The sequence below is a fragment of the Lasioglossum baleicum genome, chromosome 6, assembly GCF_051020765.1.
Source record: "Lasioglossum baleicum chromosome 6, iyLasBale1, whole genome shotgun sequence".
Taxonomy (NCBI): Eukaryota; Metazoa; Arthropoda; class Insecta; order Hymenoptera; family Halictidae; genus Lasioglossum; species Lasioglossum baleicum.
In genome coordinates this window covers 10638530-10655373 of record NC_134934.1, presented here as the reverse complement: position 1 = coordinate 10655373, position 16844 = coordinate 10638530, and the positions used below count along the sequence as shown (strand labels likewise).

At 38.9% G+C, this 16844-nt stretch overlaps 3 protein-coding genes across 9 annotated transcripts; all 3 read left to right on the top strand.

Moving 5' to 3' along the window:
• Positions 1-352: 352 nt before the first annotated feature.
• Stau (double-stranded RNA-binding protein Staufen) lies at positions 353-8011 on the top strand. Its single transcript, XM_076426690.1, has 9 exons — positions 353-541; positions 998-1072; positions 1163-1371; positions 1446-1988; positions 2116-2324; positions 2404-2736; positions 2804-3323; positions 3681-3889; positions 3962-8011. The coding sequence occupies exons 2-9, from the start codon at positions 1020-1022 to the stop codon at positions 4214-4216; spliced, it is 2331 nt and encodes a 776-aa protein (XP_076282805.1). The 5' UTR covers positions 353-541; positions 998-1019; the 3' UTR covers positions 4217-8011.
• An 89-nt stretch (positions 8012-8100) lies between these two features.
• On the top strand, positions 8101-9237 carry Bug22 (cilia- and flagella-associated protein 20). Its single transcript, XM_076426699.1, has 2 exons — positions 8101-8722; positions 8786-9237. Exons 1-2 carry the CDS (start codon positions 8447-8449, stop codon positions 9089-9091), a joined length of 582 nt encoding a protein of 193 aa, XP_076282814.1. The 5' UTR covers positions 8101-8446; the 3' UTR covers positions 9092-9237.
• LOC143210133 (uncharacterized) lies at positions 9153-16427 on the top strand. Of its 7 annotated transcripts, none has more exons than XM_076426695.1 (6): positions 9153-9288; positions 9412-9916; positions 12195-12434; positions 12485-12732; positions 13367-13750; positions 13858-16427. In XM_076426695.1, the coding sequence occupies exons 2-6, from the start codon at positions 9842-9844 to the stop codon at positions 14201-14203; spliced, it is 1293 nt and encodes a 430-aa protein (XP_076282810.1). In that variant the 5' UTR covers positions 9153-9288; positions 9412-9841; the 3' UTR covers positions 14204-16427. The 7 variants fall into 7 exon arrangements, with proteins under 7 accessions (XP_076282810.1, XP_076282809.1, XP_076282807.1 ...); XM_076426694.1 differs by lacking the exon at positions 9153-9288 and having other exon boundaries at positions 9376-9569; positions 9754-9916; XM_076426692.1 differs by lacking the exons at positions 9153-9288; positions 9412-9916 and adding an exon at positions 9977-10933 and having other exon boundaries at positions 13858-16426.
• The last annotated feature ends 417 nt before the right edge of the window (positions 16428-16844 follow it).

Below are 16844 nucleotides of genomic sequence, written 5' to 3'. Positions count from 1 at the left end.
CGATTCAAAAGAAATTGGTGCATAATTAAATTTGATTTCAACCGTACGAAAATAAGATGTATCGTAAATATTTCTGTCATTCGACATTCAATTTTGAAGAGCAGCATTTATCACACACACACACACATACATATATTTTTCAAGTTTATTCAAGAACATATAATGATAATAACGAAATTTAATTTACATAAATATAATTTACCGATATATTTCATAATTATATATATTTGAAAAGAACGCATGCAATATATAAAAGCGCATATTCTTGATTTAAATAATCGAGAGTATCGATATAGGAATCGATACTGTGGACTTTTAAAAAAATCGGAAAGTATAAGATGTCCCTTGGAAGGGGTGAGAGACGGTGGCCGAGAGGCTCACATCAAAATGGCCGCATTTTAGTCTACAGACGATTTTTCTTTACTGTTTGCCAATAGCCGTGTAAAGGGCCTGGCAGTGTTCCTCTAAGTGGCAGATCTGTTTCGCTGGAAATTTCACTGTTGGATAACTTGATAATTTTCGTGAAATAGAGCAAACTTCGGTAAGAAAATTCGACCGCATAGTTACACTGCCAAATAGCCGGGCCAAGCCCATTGTCTATTGACTGATTCGTTCGAAGAATAGAAATGTATTTCATTTAGTCAACGTCGTTGTATTTCTCGACTGCTGAGAAATTTCTTCAGTTCTCGTTGCAACCTAAATAATGCATGTGTTCACTGATACTGTCAAATAGATTCGAAACTCAGTATACCGTCTTTCGAATTGTGAAATCGCGATCGTTGTACTATATTAATTTACGTTAAGTAATCGGGTTTGTCTTTCAACGGATAAGTACGTTCCATTTGAATCATTATCGTTAATCTCCGATTGTCGTTAGTGCCTGTAAGTCAATATTTAAACTTCGCGTGTAAGTGTTAATTCGTATATGTTGTGTCCTTTTTATGTCATCTTCATTTTGTGTCCGCAGTCTATCTAATATTGTTTCACTTTATCGTAGGTTCTGCATAATTTTTTATACGATGATACGTCACCAACATCATACAATGCAAAACCAACTCAGAGATCATAATAGGTTTGTAATCGTTCGTCTCGCCACACTCAGCTCTCGACCGGTATGCATTTTTCTATCGAATTCTATCGGAAACTCCATTTTGTTTTCCAGAATGGGAGGTCCGATGCGTCCTATGCAGCAGGCTAATATGGCCCCTCTACACCAGCCTCAGCATCCGTTACCGCATCGGAATCCACATCAACAAATACTGTCCATGCCCCCCCATCAACAACATATTCATCACATACAACATCCTGGACCGCCACACGGAAATCCACGACAACCGATGTTGATGGGCATGAATGCACACAATACGAGCGGTACTATTTCAACTTGAATTCTCTACGTTCTACATAAACAATGTTTCCGTCGATACAATTGTACTGGTTTTCAGGCACCATGGTTAGCGTCAGCTTAAAAGACCAAGCGAACACTGTCTCTGTGACTCTACAAAATCCAAACGTACAACCGCCGCAATATTCGCAGCAACAAAACACTCAACAAAATCCATCTTCGCAGCAACACGTGCAACTAGCGCAATCCATAGATCAATCTAAACCGGTTACGAACGAAACCAACAACGGAGAGTCCAGAGATCAGAGTTCACCTACCCAAAATCATGTGAACGTGATCGATCCAGCTTTGGCAAACATGAAAGAAAAAACACCGATGTGCTTATTGAATGAGTTAGCACGTTTTAATAAGATTCAGCACCAATATAGGTTGACTAACGAACAAGGACCAGCGCACAAGAAACGATTCACGGTAACCCTGAAACTCGGACAAGAGGAATACATCGCCGAAGGTCCTAGTATAAAGAAAGCTCAGCATAGTGCTGCGACCGAAGCGTTAACCAAGACCTGGTATCAACGGCCTCCACCGAAACCGACAAAGGCGATGAGAGTAGCACATCCAGAAAAATGGTTCAGTGGTTCTGGTAGTTGCATAGTTACTTTTTTTTACAAAATCCAGAGTGAAACGCGACTCGCGGTGCTGTAAATCGTTTCAACTATGGACAGCACTGACGCGAACGATTTCAACACCTACAGAAAATTCTTTTGCAGGGAACTTACCTCCAACCGTCGAGTTAAATGCTTTGGCCATGAAGAGAGGAGAACCGACTGTTTACACCATTAGACAAGCTCCCCCGGCAGGGTTACAGCAATATGTTACGCATGGTCTAGGACACTTTCCCCGAATATTTAATCCTCGTTTTCCTACGTATAATCGTGGCTTCCACGCGGAACCTCAACTGTATTTTGTATCTTTAAAAGTAATCACATACTTCAGTCTTACGGAAACGATCCGATACAAATACACCAAACACATATTAAACTTGTACAAATTTACAGGTAGGAGAACGCGAATTCATTGGTAGGGGTCTAACAGGTCAAGCAGCACGACACGATGCGGCAAGCAAAGCTCTAGAACAATTGCGCCAACTACCATTACCTGAAGTAGCAAATACTTGTAACACAGGCGAGAACGGTACATTAGGCGATGCTAAAGATCCCATTGCCGAATTAAAAAGTCCAGTATCGTTGGTTCACGAGAGGGCATTGAAACGCAGTTTACCCGTTAGTTTCGAAGTTGTGTCTGAGATCGGTAAGCCTCACATTCGGACATTTAAAACGCAATGCACCATCGGCGATAAAGTTACCTTCGGAGAAGGACCTTCGAAGAAAGTAAGTCTCACGCGTAGAACATTCAAGAGTAAACGATCAATTTTAAACTGTGAAATCTATCGTTTAGGTGTCGAAAAGACATGCGGCGGAGTTCATGCTGGAAGAATTGAATCGTTTGCCTCCGTTGCCGGAAACTATACAGAATCGTCCGATGCGAGTCAAACGCAAATCCGCAACGACGAAGAAAAAATCACGGAACTTAATAAAAGTTTATCAAGAGCCGCGTTCCGAGTCCGAAGCTGCGGAAAAAGTGAATCCGATCTCGCGATTGGTTCAAATACAGCAAGCTAAACGAGAGAAAGAACCTGTCTATAATTTAATCGAAGAGAAGGGTGGGCCAAGGCGAAGGGAATTCGTCATGGAAGTTACTATGGGTCAGCATTCCGCTCAGGGAATGGGTCCTAATAAAAAACTGGCCAAGAGAGCCGCTGCGGAAGCTCTTTTGGCTCAGTTAGGTTACAGTAAACCGCAGCCCACAAAGCCATCGATAAAAACAGGGGAGAGCGAGGCCACCGAATCGAAGCCTAGGAAAGTGACTTTCTTGGAAGACGAACAGATCAATGAAACCCCATCACATCCAGTCGGAGGTGAGGCATAAATTGTAAAACCAGGCATGGCCAAGCGCGACTCTCGCGACCACAAGAGCTGTCAGAACCTAACACGGGGTAACAGTATTGGGTTGGCAACTAAGTTCGTTCGGTTTTTGTGATTTATTCCAATGTAAAAAACCGAACGAATTTATTTGCCATCCCAATATTATGTTACGAGTATTACGATACAATGGAGTAGGGATCGCGTAATAAAAATGAATGAATGAAATATCAGTCTTAGCTCTGTACTCGCTGAAATCGGTTTGGACATGCCTAGTGTACGTTATTCGTTGTTCGTTCTTCGTTGTCCGTTGTACGCGAGTGTTTTGAAAAACCATCGTCAATTGTGATCAGGAACTATCGGACGTCAGCTAGTACCCGGACTTTTGTTGGTGGATGGAGGTCAAGAATCGAAATTAGGTAGCGGGCCTAGTGTACAAATTGTTGCCGAAGAACTGCGAGGACAACAGCAACAAAATCCAGCCACAGTTTCTCCTAAAGACCAACTGAAATATCTCTCTCAATTGTTCAACTTCAGCGTGGAATTCAATGATTTTCCCAAGGTAGTATGTAGGTCCATGTGCATGAACATGTGTGTGTGTGTGTGTGATTAATATATTATTTAAACCTTTCAGGGTGCGGTAAATAAAGAATATCTGTCACTGGTGACGTTGAATACAGACCCGCCGCAAGTTTGCCACGGCAACGGGCCGACAAGGAACGCGAGCCGTAATCAAGCAGCATTGAAAGCTTTACGCACTTTAAGCAAGCTGGGTCTTGACAATGCATCGAATTCGCAAACAAAAAAGGATAAAGGTGCGTCCGGGGACGGAATACATATTAGCATTCAAGTTAAAAACAATATAATGGATGGAACTATCGACAAGTAATCATATAGCGTTTAAGGCTTATCTAATGTAACTTTAATTTACATTGCCGTTTTAAGGCATTGCAAAGGAAAGCTAATTTAGGAATATTTCACGAAGTTATGGATATAGAAGAAGGCACGTTTTGAAAAAATGATCGTTAAAAGAAAGCGAGTGATTTAATTGTAGGTTTAACATTAATATCAAGTGTTAATATTAAACCTTGACTCTTTGAATTATATCGTGGAACTCTTTAAGAATAACGATTTGATTTTCTTTTATTTACTACACGGACGTGTATAGACCTATGTATACATACAGGATACACGCAAGCATATTTAAGTGTTTCATTACATTTATTATTATTATTATCATAGCCGTTGTCGTCGTCATCGTCATCATTATCACCATTATCATCGTCATTATTTTATTATTACTATTATTATTATTATTATTAATTATAATAATATATTGCTAGTTTCATATAATCAGGATTGCATATGTTTGTTTTCTTTTTTAATTGGTGTGCACTGTTGCTTTTTACGTAGTCTTCCTAAATTATATTTTTGTATGTAGTATCACATAGACGATACGTTTCGCTTTTTATTCATGTATTTACTAATCGACGGGAAAATCATACTTCTCGGTCAGTCTCTCTGGGCCTTATTACACGATAACTTCAAACATTGAATCACCGATTACTCGGTCTTCGCATATTACGCCATTGCGTCTTTTAACACAACGGCCTGCGTATTTGGAAGATCAGTAGCTTTTTACGGAGGATCAGTCTTTTGCAGTGCCTTAATTGCGTCAAGAAAATTGCTCAAGCACCAATAACCACTCGAGTTATTAACGAGAGGGGCGAAGGAGAGGGAAAGGCAGCATGCGAAAATGCCATTTGTTTTACGAACGAGCGAAAACGATCGTTCGCAGCAGCCTCCTCGATAGACTCTTGCGATCATCTTGAAACTTCAATGGTACTAAGGCGTAGGATTTACATTCGATACGAAGCGATTACGTATCGAATGGTTTCATTTATATTACAGTTTTTTTCTATGCTTAGGGAACTATAGTACCGAGAGAAAGAGAGAGAGAAACATAAGAATTCTTATTGGTGCTTGATCAAGATTGTGATCCTAACAGTGTTCGTCGATTCTACTATATTTATTATAACAATTTCATTGATAGGACCACAATCGGTAACACACGAGTCGTCACATAGACGTCATAAACCGAATGAAAAAAATGGTCATTCTCCAGAGAGTCGTGGTTTATGATCATGAGAACATCGTAGAAACATTTAAGCGAGAAAAAAATATTGAAATCTGAGATGAAATGCGGCCATCTCTTAATTTCTCTATTTAATCCTTAGCTTTCTCATTCTTCCGGCGACACGTTAACGTGTCTGTTATGTCTTATTACCTGATGTCAGCGCATTCGAATCAGTGAAACACCACAATTTGGTTCGTGGATCTTCGTGTACGTTAGGTCCTAAAGGAAATTGGAAAACGATAGATGAATTTGGCCAAATTTCGATTCCGTTTCGTTGAACGAAACGGGGTTCTCTCTGATGCACGGTTATTTCGAATTTTCGCATCCGACGATCCATGTAACACGAAGCGCGCGCGTCTTCGATACGGAAATCCAATTTAGAACATGTCGGAGAGTTAACGCGTTTCAAGTGTCTCCAATCGAATGACGAAAACACTCTCATTCCTGTTTTCGTTTTAATCGCAAAGACTTGCCGAGCCTTTGGCAATTGATTGGAGACTCTTCACCATGCTCGACAAACTCTGCACACGTTTTTCTGTTCAGTTTTGTAGGATTGAAGAAAGGTAATGTGATATATTCATATATGATCGCCCCAATTTGCTTTTTTGTGGGGCCTAGAAGCACTCTGGGGTTATAGTATTCGTGTTCCGCGAGGTATTGAGAAGTAAAGGACATTCAAATTTTCATACATCCGTTATCCACTATGGGAACTTGAATCGATTCTGGATGTATCGGAAATTGTAGTAGGAAATGGTAATAATTCAAAATTTGTCTCGTTACATCACGATCGCGAACGAAAAAGGTACATTTCGCTATGCAGCGTAACGATATACTCTTAAAGCGTCATAAATTTTGTCTTATTGCCAAGAATAATTTGTAACGATGCTGAGGCGACGACGAATAAAAAAAGAAAAGAAATAAAAAGATGCAATAATGAATGAAGATAACGTCGAGAGATCAAGCTTGTTCGTATCTTTGTCTAACAATGAGGAATACGATGTTCCGGTTCGTGCCGAAGACTTATCTTACATTCATTATTCCCAGGGAGTTACTCGAATGTTGTTCGACGGTAGCGAAAACAGAACAAAAAGGGAGAAAGCAACGGTATTATTCAATTGCGGAGTTCCTCCATGATGTTTGTTCATGATCGGTTCTTCTTTTATGATCTGCAACGCAGCTCCTCCATATATCAATCTATATGAAGACGAATCGAGAGAATTTTTGTGGAGTTCCAAAATATTAAACGACCCATTGTGTAAACGAGAATTCTAGTTTTCAGAGTACGAGTGAACTAACGTCACTTGTGCGACGAGCAAGTTCGGATTCGGATTAGAAAACTGCCGTTAACTTCGTTTCCACCATTTTTCTTTCTTTTTTACAAGGGTCCTTTCTTTTCGAACTCGTTGCGTCGCATATAGGTACATTATTTATGAAACAATGTTTTCCTTGCGCGCGAAAACTTGCAAAATTATTTATATAAATAGATCGCTCGAGGACGAGTTAATGAATGTTCCTTTTTCCGAGATATCGCTTCATAGAACGGGCCTTCCTTCTTCCCGTGGGATTCACTGTTACAACATGAGACGAAAAGAAAAGAGAAGGCGACGATTTCGCGTGCGCGTCTTTTTTCTTTCGTCTGGTTAGATTTCAAGCGGATGACAACGACCATAGATGAAACGTGAATCCTGCGTAAAGCGTACCCCCTAACCTTACCTCGTCCCTATCCCATCCCCATCCCCCGTTGCAGGACCTATTTTATCCGCGTAAACTATAATACAATAGTTAGTTGTAATAATAAGCGAATAAAGTATTAATTACTAAGGTGTACGAAGTGGAACTATGTCGAAGGAATATGAAGGATGAAGCCGATTTCGAAAAACGTTGCAGATACATTAGAAATAAACTGTCACACTCGAAACGTTTCGTATCATAAATGTTTCAATTCTGTTTTCTTTTTCTTTCTGTTCAACCTGTAACTGTCGGGCAGTCGTGATATCGACGCCAAACATTGTACGCTTACTTGTAATCGTATTATAAAATACGAATTAATAACGATAATGTATATTTCGTTTCCGGTTTCAAGAATTATCATTTTCATACGAACCATAGAAGTTTACTGGTTTTTAGTGAAAGTGGAAAATTTAATAGCAAAGAAATTGTTTCAGCAAAATTAACGAGAAGTTTCTTTAGCGAAGAATTATACAATACATTAGTATCTTTAAAAATGAAAGCAATACTTGTTCCGAGTCAATCGATTTTTATTTAGTTTTTCTTATTCATTCCTTGAGAGGCACAGTCGCAACATGTGATTTTCAGTAACGTCGAATACAAAAGAAAGCAAGATAACGATATTACAGAAATGAATAAAACGGTAGCATTATATGACAGTAAAAATTTTACACTGATAAAGTTTTTTATTGCCAAGGAATCGTTAACCCCGTTTTAAAAAAGAGAGAAATGATGGTTTAATATACGTAGACATCTACAACCGCTTATTTAAACTTTATCGGTTTGTATTTGACATGAATAAATGATTGTAAAAACGTTCGTGTTGACGAATTTTTATTGATTTAAAATCCACGATGCATATTCATAAAGAATCGAGAGAACAATCGATTTTCGATGTCGTCGGCGAGTCCTACGGCAACATTGATCAAACAGATATGTTATAGGTTATGTTCATCGGTAAAGTTATTTCGGAGAGTTAAATTTTCTGAAAGAAAATGATAAGTTACAATGACGATGTTCGCGTTTGAGAAGCAACGTTGAACGCGATATAGATTCATTGTTCCGGCTATCGAAATGATTCGAAATGTGTAACTTTTCGATAAGTGTTAGCGTTGTAAAATGAAGGGAGGTTAAGTTGTAAATACCACGGAGCGCACAAAATTTCTTGAACTTGGAAAACGTATCTCTTCAATTCGAATAGAATCAAAGGAATAATTTGGGGAAAAGCAACGTTCGTGAACGAAATAGAGGAACATGTTTAAGAATACATTCCAAAGTGGATTTTTATCGATCTTGTACAGCATCGGTAGCAAGCCGTTACAGATTTGGGACAAGAAAGTAAGGAATGGACATATAAAGCGAATTACCGATAATGATATACAAAGTTTAGTGCTAGAAATATTGGGTAGTAATGTCAGCACCACTTACATTACTTGCCCGGCAGATCCCAGAAAAACATTGGGTATCAAATTGCCATTTTTAGTGATGATCATTAAAAATCTGAAAAAGTATTTTACATTCGAAGTTCAGGTAAGACACGAAAAATTAAGCGATTACAGTTCCACCAGGTTTCTTCAAATCAATTTATTGTAGGTGATCGACGATAAGAATGTACGCCGTAGATTCCGAGCTAGCAATTATCAGTCTACGACCAGAGTTAAACCATTTATTTGCACTATGCCGATGAGACTGGACGACGGATGGAATCAAATTCAATTCAATTTAGCAGACTTCACGAGACGCGCGTACGGAACTAACTATGTGGAAACGTTGAGAATTCAAATCCATGCCAATTGTAGAATAAGAAGAGTATACTTTTCGGATAGACTGTATTCGGAAGATGAATTACCTGCAGAATTTAAATTATTCTTACCGATACAGAATAAAGCGAAATGTTAAATAATCCAGAGCGCATCTATAATTTTTCACGAGGCATCCGAAGGAAGAACTAGAACACACAATCGATATTTATAAACCAATCGTATTTGTGATTTGAATTTATAGTTCACATTGACCGAATAAATATATACTTTGTACTTTGACAAGCTATATATTTATTGCACAAAACATTTACTACACTCGCTGCAACAATATTTGTAAGGATAATTCTTTAGATTTTATGAAATATATTCTCTCTCGAAGATTTAATTCTTTTGGCATTCGTACAGAATATACATATTTATTTAGCTATACTGTTTACTGTATTTTTATTTTAATAGTAACACTGATACAGGCTAAACGACTATTTCTACAAAAAATCCCGAAACGAGAAATTATTTCAATCGTACGACACATCGTTAACCTTCGGAAAAAAACTACAATTCGGATTTTTTCACAGTTAAAAAGGGTTGATCGTAATGCAAAAGTGACTTTCCGCGTGAGTAAAATTTACTTGAATAGATAATTGATTTCTAAAGATGCATATAAAATTGAATGCTAAAAGTCCACAGAGCACATATACGAACAGTTAAAAACTTGATAAGATAAGATATCACTATATACCGAAAGAATGTATTAATTGCTAATTATTAAGTATTGATTTTTTTAAAATGGGGCCGTAGCATATCCAAGGGGGAGGCTGTTCGTTCGCAAGTACCTGGAACTATTTTCCACACCGACAAAAACGTTCACAATCATCCCTCTCTCCACATGCGCGTAGTAATACAAGGCATGAAAAATGGCGGGAAAGTTTGGAAAAATTCGTTCTATTTTTTACGATATCCGGTAAGTTTGTAGAAAATCTATCGATCTATATGTACTCCTAGTGCGATAAGCTTACCGTGGCATCGATTCGCCAGCCGCAAGATAAATCGTATCTCTTCCCGCGGTGGAAAATGAAAAAATACAAACGAATGGGTGAAAGAAGATGGCGGACCAATTAAGAGTACCGCGCTGATACATTTTATTCTTTATTTGTGACGAGGGGTAGTATTTTAGAAATGAGAACCGAACTATTTAACGAGGTAACATTAATTAACGCGTAAACAGCTAGGAAACAATATAAAAGGCTCGCTTGAACAACCTGTAACGGTGATATCGTTTAATACGGCCGGAATCCATAAATAAAACAATTGGTTATATACATATGTTTTTCAAATCGACGAATGCTATTATATATTTTGTATTGAGCACTCGTTTCGGGAGAGAGACGCCGACGCCCGGCGCCGACGTCGTTTTTAAAGCGTCAACGTTGTGCCAGAGTAATCTCACCCAATCCGGGGGACTCATAAGTAAAAAAAAATCGTTAGAATAATCAACCCTCTTGGACACGCTGGCACATCGTAAAGATGCATCGGTGAAAAGTTTTATTGTCGGAGGTTTCGGACGTTTTTCATTGAGGTGTTAAGATAAACGGGACAGGGAAAGGGGGGGAGAAAAATATAACAATGAGCAATGAAATTAACGTTGTGAAGAAAGAGGCGTGAAACAACCGTTTCCACTGTAATTGGTAGTATTTTTTTGAAATTCGTGCTCCGGCATCGAGATACGTATATTCGTTGTGCGAATAAAACGTGGGTTCCATCCTTCACGTGGGTGATAGCTCGTCGACTCGTTTTTTCTTTCTCGTTTCATTTTGAAATGGGTACGGCGGGTCGCGATTTCGAACGCGATCGGGAGGACGAGCTCCACTGTCGAATTTGTGCTAGTGACATACCAAGAAACGACGGGGTCCACATTTTCGCCGAGGATGGTAGACGGCACTACCTGCAGACCAAAATACGAAAATATCTGTACATCTTGGTGAGTCTGACCGCGCTCCATGCGAATTTACCACGATCGCCGTTGTATGCGCGCCTTGCATGGATACAGTCGAACCTAGTTTGTGTGTGCAGTGTGCACTTTTTTTTCAAAATCTCAATGGGACCCTCTCTGTGATCTCTGATCTCTGATCTGTGATCTCTGACCTGCTCGACCCCCCTCGTACCCCCATAATTCACGTACACGTGAATTAACGTGTGTGTAGTAAATGCGTATATTCATCCAAATTGAAAACGGTCTTCAATGCTATTTATTTATAATATTAGATTAACCGTTTTGTTATTTTTTTCTAAGTAAACCACTTTAGTCTACGAAATAAATGTACAGATTCGCTGTGATACATCGTTTTACTAATTTTTTGACCAATTCCAAAAATGAATCGACTTGTCAGATAATCTTCTGCTGGTAGTACAATGAAAAATCTCACTGAAACGAAATGTAACTAATTAATTAATCAATACATCTGTACGATGAATATTTATGAGGAACTAAAATATTTTATTAAACATTCAATTTAATTAATATTCGTGGTTTTTAAGTACAGAAACGAATATGGTGCAACGATCGACATATTTCAAGCAAAGTAGATAGACGTGCAAAGACAATTTTTCTCGTCGGTGCAATTAAACGATAATTAATTCGATCGAAACGCGTGCGGGTATATTTTTATTAACTGATATATAATATATCGTATATTCGTAAGGGATGGCCTGGAGGGATCCATTTTGTTACGAATATAAAAGTGTTAAAAATTAGCATTTTATTGATTACAATAAGTATACTGTATATGATATACATATATATATATATATATATATATATACACACATACACGTGCATTTACATACACATGGATACTATACACGCATAGACTCGAGCGTCTATAAAGTATAATTCGATACACGAAACGCTTACAAATAATGTCTGACGTTTCTTGAATGACATGATGGGCGAAATGTTTAACATATACGATTAACAATAATATATAATTATATATTTTTGGAAGCAGAAAATTTTTCGAGATAGAGAAATGTTAACTTTCATTTGAATCGTAAGGTTAATATTTTAATTTAATGACAACAAAGAATTTCACGAAAAAATTGAAAATCTTTTGTTGAATAATGTTGACAAACAATGAATGATTTTTCTAGCAACGTTGCTTTGAAGTTTTGCATTCTCACTTGTTATGACTATTTTCCATTGTCTCGTCTGCCCTGCGTTAATAATATAAATTTTATTATAGGTGTCTTCGGAAGATAAATTTTCAAAAATGGTGTGTGTTACGTGCATCAAGAGAATAGAGAGTATTCATCGCTTCGCGATGATGGCGTATAGAACCCAGGAGAAATTAAGGTTGCAATTATACAGTAGTATGGACAATACAAATGTTGCGCAGGATGTGGATGCAGAGAGCATTAAAGACACGCAAGACGAAACAAGAAAGGTGGAAGATCGGGGATTGCTGCATACGATATTGACAAAAGTAAACAGCGAATATTCTTCGTCGAAAGTCATTTTATTGAATTACATTAGACCGATGTTTCCTTGCAGGGTGCGATAGAAATTTTGGCCGAAGGCGAGCCATTGGGGCCATCGGAATTAATGTCGCAAGAAGACAAATGTCAAACGCCAAGTATGGAGGAGATGGAAGTGAAAGTAGATCCGATGTTATTTTTACAATACGGTATGGAACAGTCGGAGTCTGAAACTTCAGAGACATCAGACACCGAAGACAAAATAACAAGCGTCGATTCCCTGGAACCGTTATCCTTAACGAACAAGTAAGATTACTTCTCTAATGCTACGAGGGTAGTCCCAGAAGTACCCGACCTTGACATATAGCTGGCAGTTGTTATTTGAAAACTTACTATAGCCAAAAGTACAATCTTTATAAAGCTTAAGTTTGAAGTCTGAAGACGCTGCGTTGTTTAGTATTTGTTTCACAGCCACCAATAGCATTTAGCGAGAAAGAAAGTGTTGTTCCATCAGGACAATGCACCAGTTCACACATCCGGTATCGTGGTGGCCAAAATCAATGAGTTAAAGTTCGAATTGCTTCCTTGCGCACCCTATTTGCCAGATTTAGCCCCCTCAGACTATGTTTTCTTTCCAAACTTGAAAAAATGGCTCGGTGGTAAAAGATTTGCCAACGATGAAGAGGTGGAGTCTGCGGTTGATGGCTATTTTGAGGAGCTCGATGGGTCTCACTATAAACAGGGTATCGAAGCTATTGAACATCGCTGGGAAAAGTGTATCGAGCTAAAAGGAGACTACGTTGAGAAATGAAGTTGTTTTTTCCCAAATTTTTTGTGTTTACTTTGTTAGGTCGGGTACTTCTGGGACTACCCTCGTATACTGTATAGACGTTTAAAGGTACACTCGCGTATTTATAAACTGTCGCGTATATGTTCGCAGAACTGAAGACATAAAGAAAGAGAAAGAAGAAGAGAACAACGACGATAGGGCGCAAGTAGACGACGAGGAACTGATTTCCAATGCGCCGTCTAAGCCTTACGAATGCACGATATGTTCCCGATCGTTTATATCGCAGATTGGTCTGCAAAATCATCTGTGGTCTCACTTGCCTAAAGATAAGCGAGCCGATGGAAAGCCTATCTTAAGATCGCAGCAAGTCTACTCCACGAACGGCGTGCTTCACATGAATACCGATAACAATTCATCAGGGAACTTTGTCTGTCCAATTTGTAGTAAAAAAATTTCTACCAAGGGTAATCTAAAAGTACATTTGGAGACTCATCGGCCTAAGGGAAAGTACGGTTGCGACATATGTGGTAGAATGTAAGTGACAATCAAATTATTAGAAACAGCCTATTGTATAATCGTGCAAAGTTCTGGTAATGGTGGTGTTTATGTTTCTATTTTGTTTTTCTCGGCAATGTTTACAGCTTTAAGACACAGTCGAATTTGTTCAGACACAAGGAGTACCACGGGGGTATACAGTTTCCATGTAACGTTTGCGGGAGAGTTTATCCGACGAATTCAACGCTGCGTGCCCACAGTATCACGCACTCGGATCTGAGACCGCACGCGTGTCCTCTCTGCGACAAAACGTTCAAAAGAAATCAGGATTTGAAGTTTCACATAAACCAGCATACAGGTGCAAGGCCTTATCAATGTCCCTACTGTCCGAAAGCTTTCGCGAGTTCAGGTAACTGTTTTTCACACCGTAAAAGGATGCATCCTCGAGAGGTGCATCGAGACAGACAAAGAGCAGCGGATTTAATGAGATGAACCATGGGTAACCAGTACGAGGAATGGTTTTAGAGAGGCGTATATCATTTAGGGAACGGTCGTGTCTAGGTGTAACTGAACGAATGAGCTTTAGTTTTGAATATTATAATGGTGCTAACACACGAGAGGCAACAACAAATTTTCTATATTTTCGTTGAATCGTTTACGATTAGCGTTAGATACGTTATCGTTAGCAACAGGCACTCAGTTGTTTGTTCTTGAGCCGTGACTAGGTTTTCTTTATACGGAAATAGCAACGGGAAAATATATATACATATATACATATGTACATGTATACATATATACATATGTATATATATTTTTCGTAATTTTTTATCTTGTCGATGTTGCTGGACATACATTTCCATTGTTGTTGATGAATTTAGTGATGATTATTTTATAACTCGTACGTACATAGTACAAGTGATAATAACAATAGGTTTAAAACACTCTAGTTGAGATAAGAAATTTGTATTTTTTACTGGTTTATCTATATTTACCGTGTACACATTTTCTTCTCTACCCCGTAGGATAGAAATTCGAATTAGACACCGCTCTCGGTACCATTTCTTAGAGAAAGATTCTACGAAAGTTTAATATCTAAATGGAAACAACAATTATTGTATAATACGATAAACGATAACAGCATTAACAGTATATACACACGATATATACGTATGAATATACCTATACAGTATTATTTGAATCGTCTTGAATTAGAATACGTTGACTCATTGATAACGAACACGATGAAATATATAGTAAATATTAAGGCCAGAAGCGATATCTTTTATCAGTTGAAGTAGAAGAGTACCGAGTATAAAAGTTGTCGAAAGAAACTTGGCGGAATAAAACTGTGATTTTTTATAAATCGGCGGTATCTTTGATGTACGAAAATTGATCCGTGTTCCAATGGGTTGAGAGTATTCACAGAGTGGATCGGAATCGCGAGTATCGTAGAGTAGCGATGGCACAATTAATTACGAATCGTTTCGCGCTCAACGTTTGTGTTCTCCGATTAGTTATTAGTTCTCGAGGTCGTAAATTGTTTAGACATTATGCGTAACATGTTTGAGCGGCATGTACTCGATATCGATTAACGGAGAAAAGGTACAAAGGTTTAACGTTCAATCATTTTACGTTTAATCGATAGTTTAGTCGACGAGAAAGGGAGGAATTTTATCTTATCGTTATTAAAGAAAGACATTAAAATGTCTACACACGCACACTCATACGCATACACGAAAGAATTATATACACGCGTACATCTACGCGCATTCGCGCGCACACGTATATATACATATACAGAACACACACGTGAACGGATTTGAGTGACGTCGAACGTTCTAAAAGAAAGCGCGTTATTTTGTCCATACAAAGCATTGCTGTGTAACAGCGAGAGTATACTTCATAAGGCTACATTATACGAGAAGACGGTGACCAAAGAAAAATCCAAGGAAAAACGAAGATATTGGGGAAAGGGGGAGGGGGAGGGTAAGCTCTTCTGTGCGAGGGAAAGTTCGTAGTTCGAGGGATATTTTTAGCACGATAAAACGAGCACCATCATTGAGTAACGTTAAGACTGTATACGAAAATTCTGTGTCAAATTAGGGTAATAACATTATAAATATAAGGATAGTATACGAAATATCAATGGCCGTATCGTCACGAAAGATGAAGAATCTAGTTTATTCAGATGCAGTATTAAACGATGAGCTAAACAAACGTGTAAAACGAAAACCGTAGTGGCCGTAGACGACGTGTTACGAACGATCCACAATGTTATTCTTTTAAACAGGTCTGTAACGATTAAAGTAAATGTTAACTGAAGTCTGAGTAGTTTTTAGGATGATCTAGATAAGTTTTAGTGGAGCCGTGTAATTCGTAGAGAATCGTAGACCGTGCTTCCGTATACATAACGTAAATCCACATATTTGTACGCAGTTCGTGCGTCACATAGGCCGGGACGACGGAATCCGAAATCGCAGAAATATTCGGACGGATCGGTGAAGCGATTGCTGACAAGTAGACTGCGGATTCTGTAGCGTAGGGTTACAATTAGTATAACTTTCGTTCTGACCAATATATCGTGACCGAAAAAAAATCCGTAATACAATGAACAAATCGAGATTCGCAGTCCCCCGGTCAGCAAACGGTCGAGTAGACGAATAGGAGAATAGAGACCAGGCTTGCCATATTCCGCGCGTGCCAGGCCCCTTACCGCTGCGCCCCTCGCCACGGTACTACGCTGAGCCCGCCCCACTCTTCCCACTAACACTGACGCGTACCGCTAACTTAGCTTGCTCCACGCGGTACGCGTCAGTGTAGTGGGAAGAGTGGGGCGGGCTCAGCTTAGTACCGTGGCGAGGGGCGCAGCGGTAAGGGGCCTGGCACGCGCGGAATATGGCAAGCCTGATAGAGACTAGTCATCAAGTAAGCGTGTGAGCGAATGAGTGAGCGAGTAAGCGCGAGTAAATAGCATTTAACGGCGAGAAAATGTTGTGTAACCACGTTGCTACATTAGCGATAGTAGGGTGACCAAGCTTTCGCCTCGACGATATCTCGAGAATTCAATGGACCAAACATCTTCTTAGCTCCGATTCCGCGAGATACGAGAAACTATTATATAGCTGAACGACAC

Bases quoted from the DNA above. Each gene is read 5' to 3' on its own strand.
- LOC143210133 (XM_076426692.1), top strand. From the start codon at position 10,772: ATGGGTACGGCGGGTCGCGATTTCGAACGCGATCGGGAGGACGAGCTC. The intron at 12,435-12,484 runs GTAAACAGCGAA...GAATTACATTAG, and splicing joins TGCATACGATATTGACAAAA to ACCGATGTTTCCTTGCAGGG. The intron at 12,733-13,366 runs GTAAGATTACTT...ATATGTTCGCAG, and splicing joins CCGTTATCCTTAACGAACAA to AACTGAAGACATAAAGAAAG.
- Stau (XM_076426690.1), top strand. From the start codon at position 1,020: ATGATACGTCACCAACATCATACAATGCAAAACCAACTCAGAGATCAT. The intron at 2,325-2,403 runs GTAATCACATAC...ACAAATTTACAG, and splicing joins TGTATTTTGTATCTTTAAAA to GTAGGAGAACGCGAATTCAT. The intron at 3,890-3,961 runs GTAGTATGTAGG...TAAACCTTTCAG, and splicing joins AATTCAATGATTTTCCCAAG to GGTGCGGTAAATAAAGAATA.
- Bug22 (XM_076426699.1), top strand. From the start codon at position 8,447: ATGTTTAAGAATACATTCCAAAGTGGATTTTTATCGATCTTGTACAGC. The intron at 8,723-8,785 runs GTAAGACACGAA...AATTTATTGTAG, and splicing joins ATTTTACATTCGAAGTTCAG to GTGATCGACGATAAGAATGT.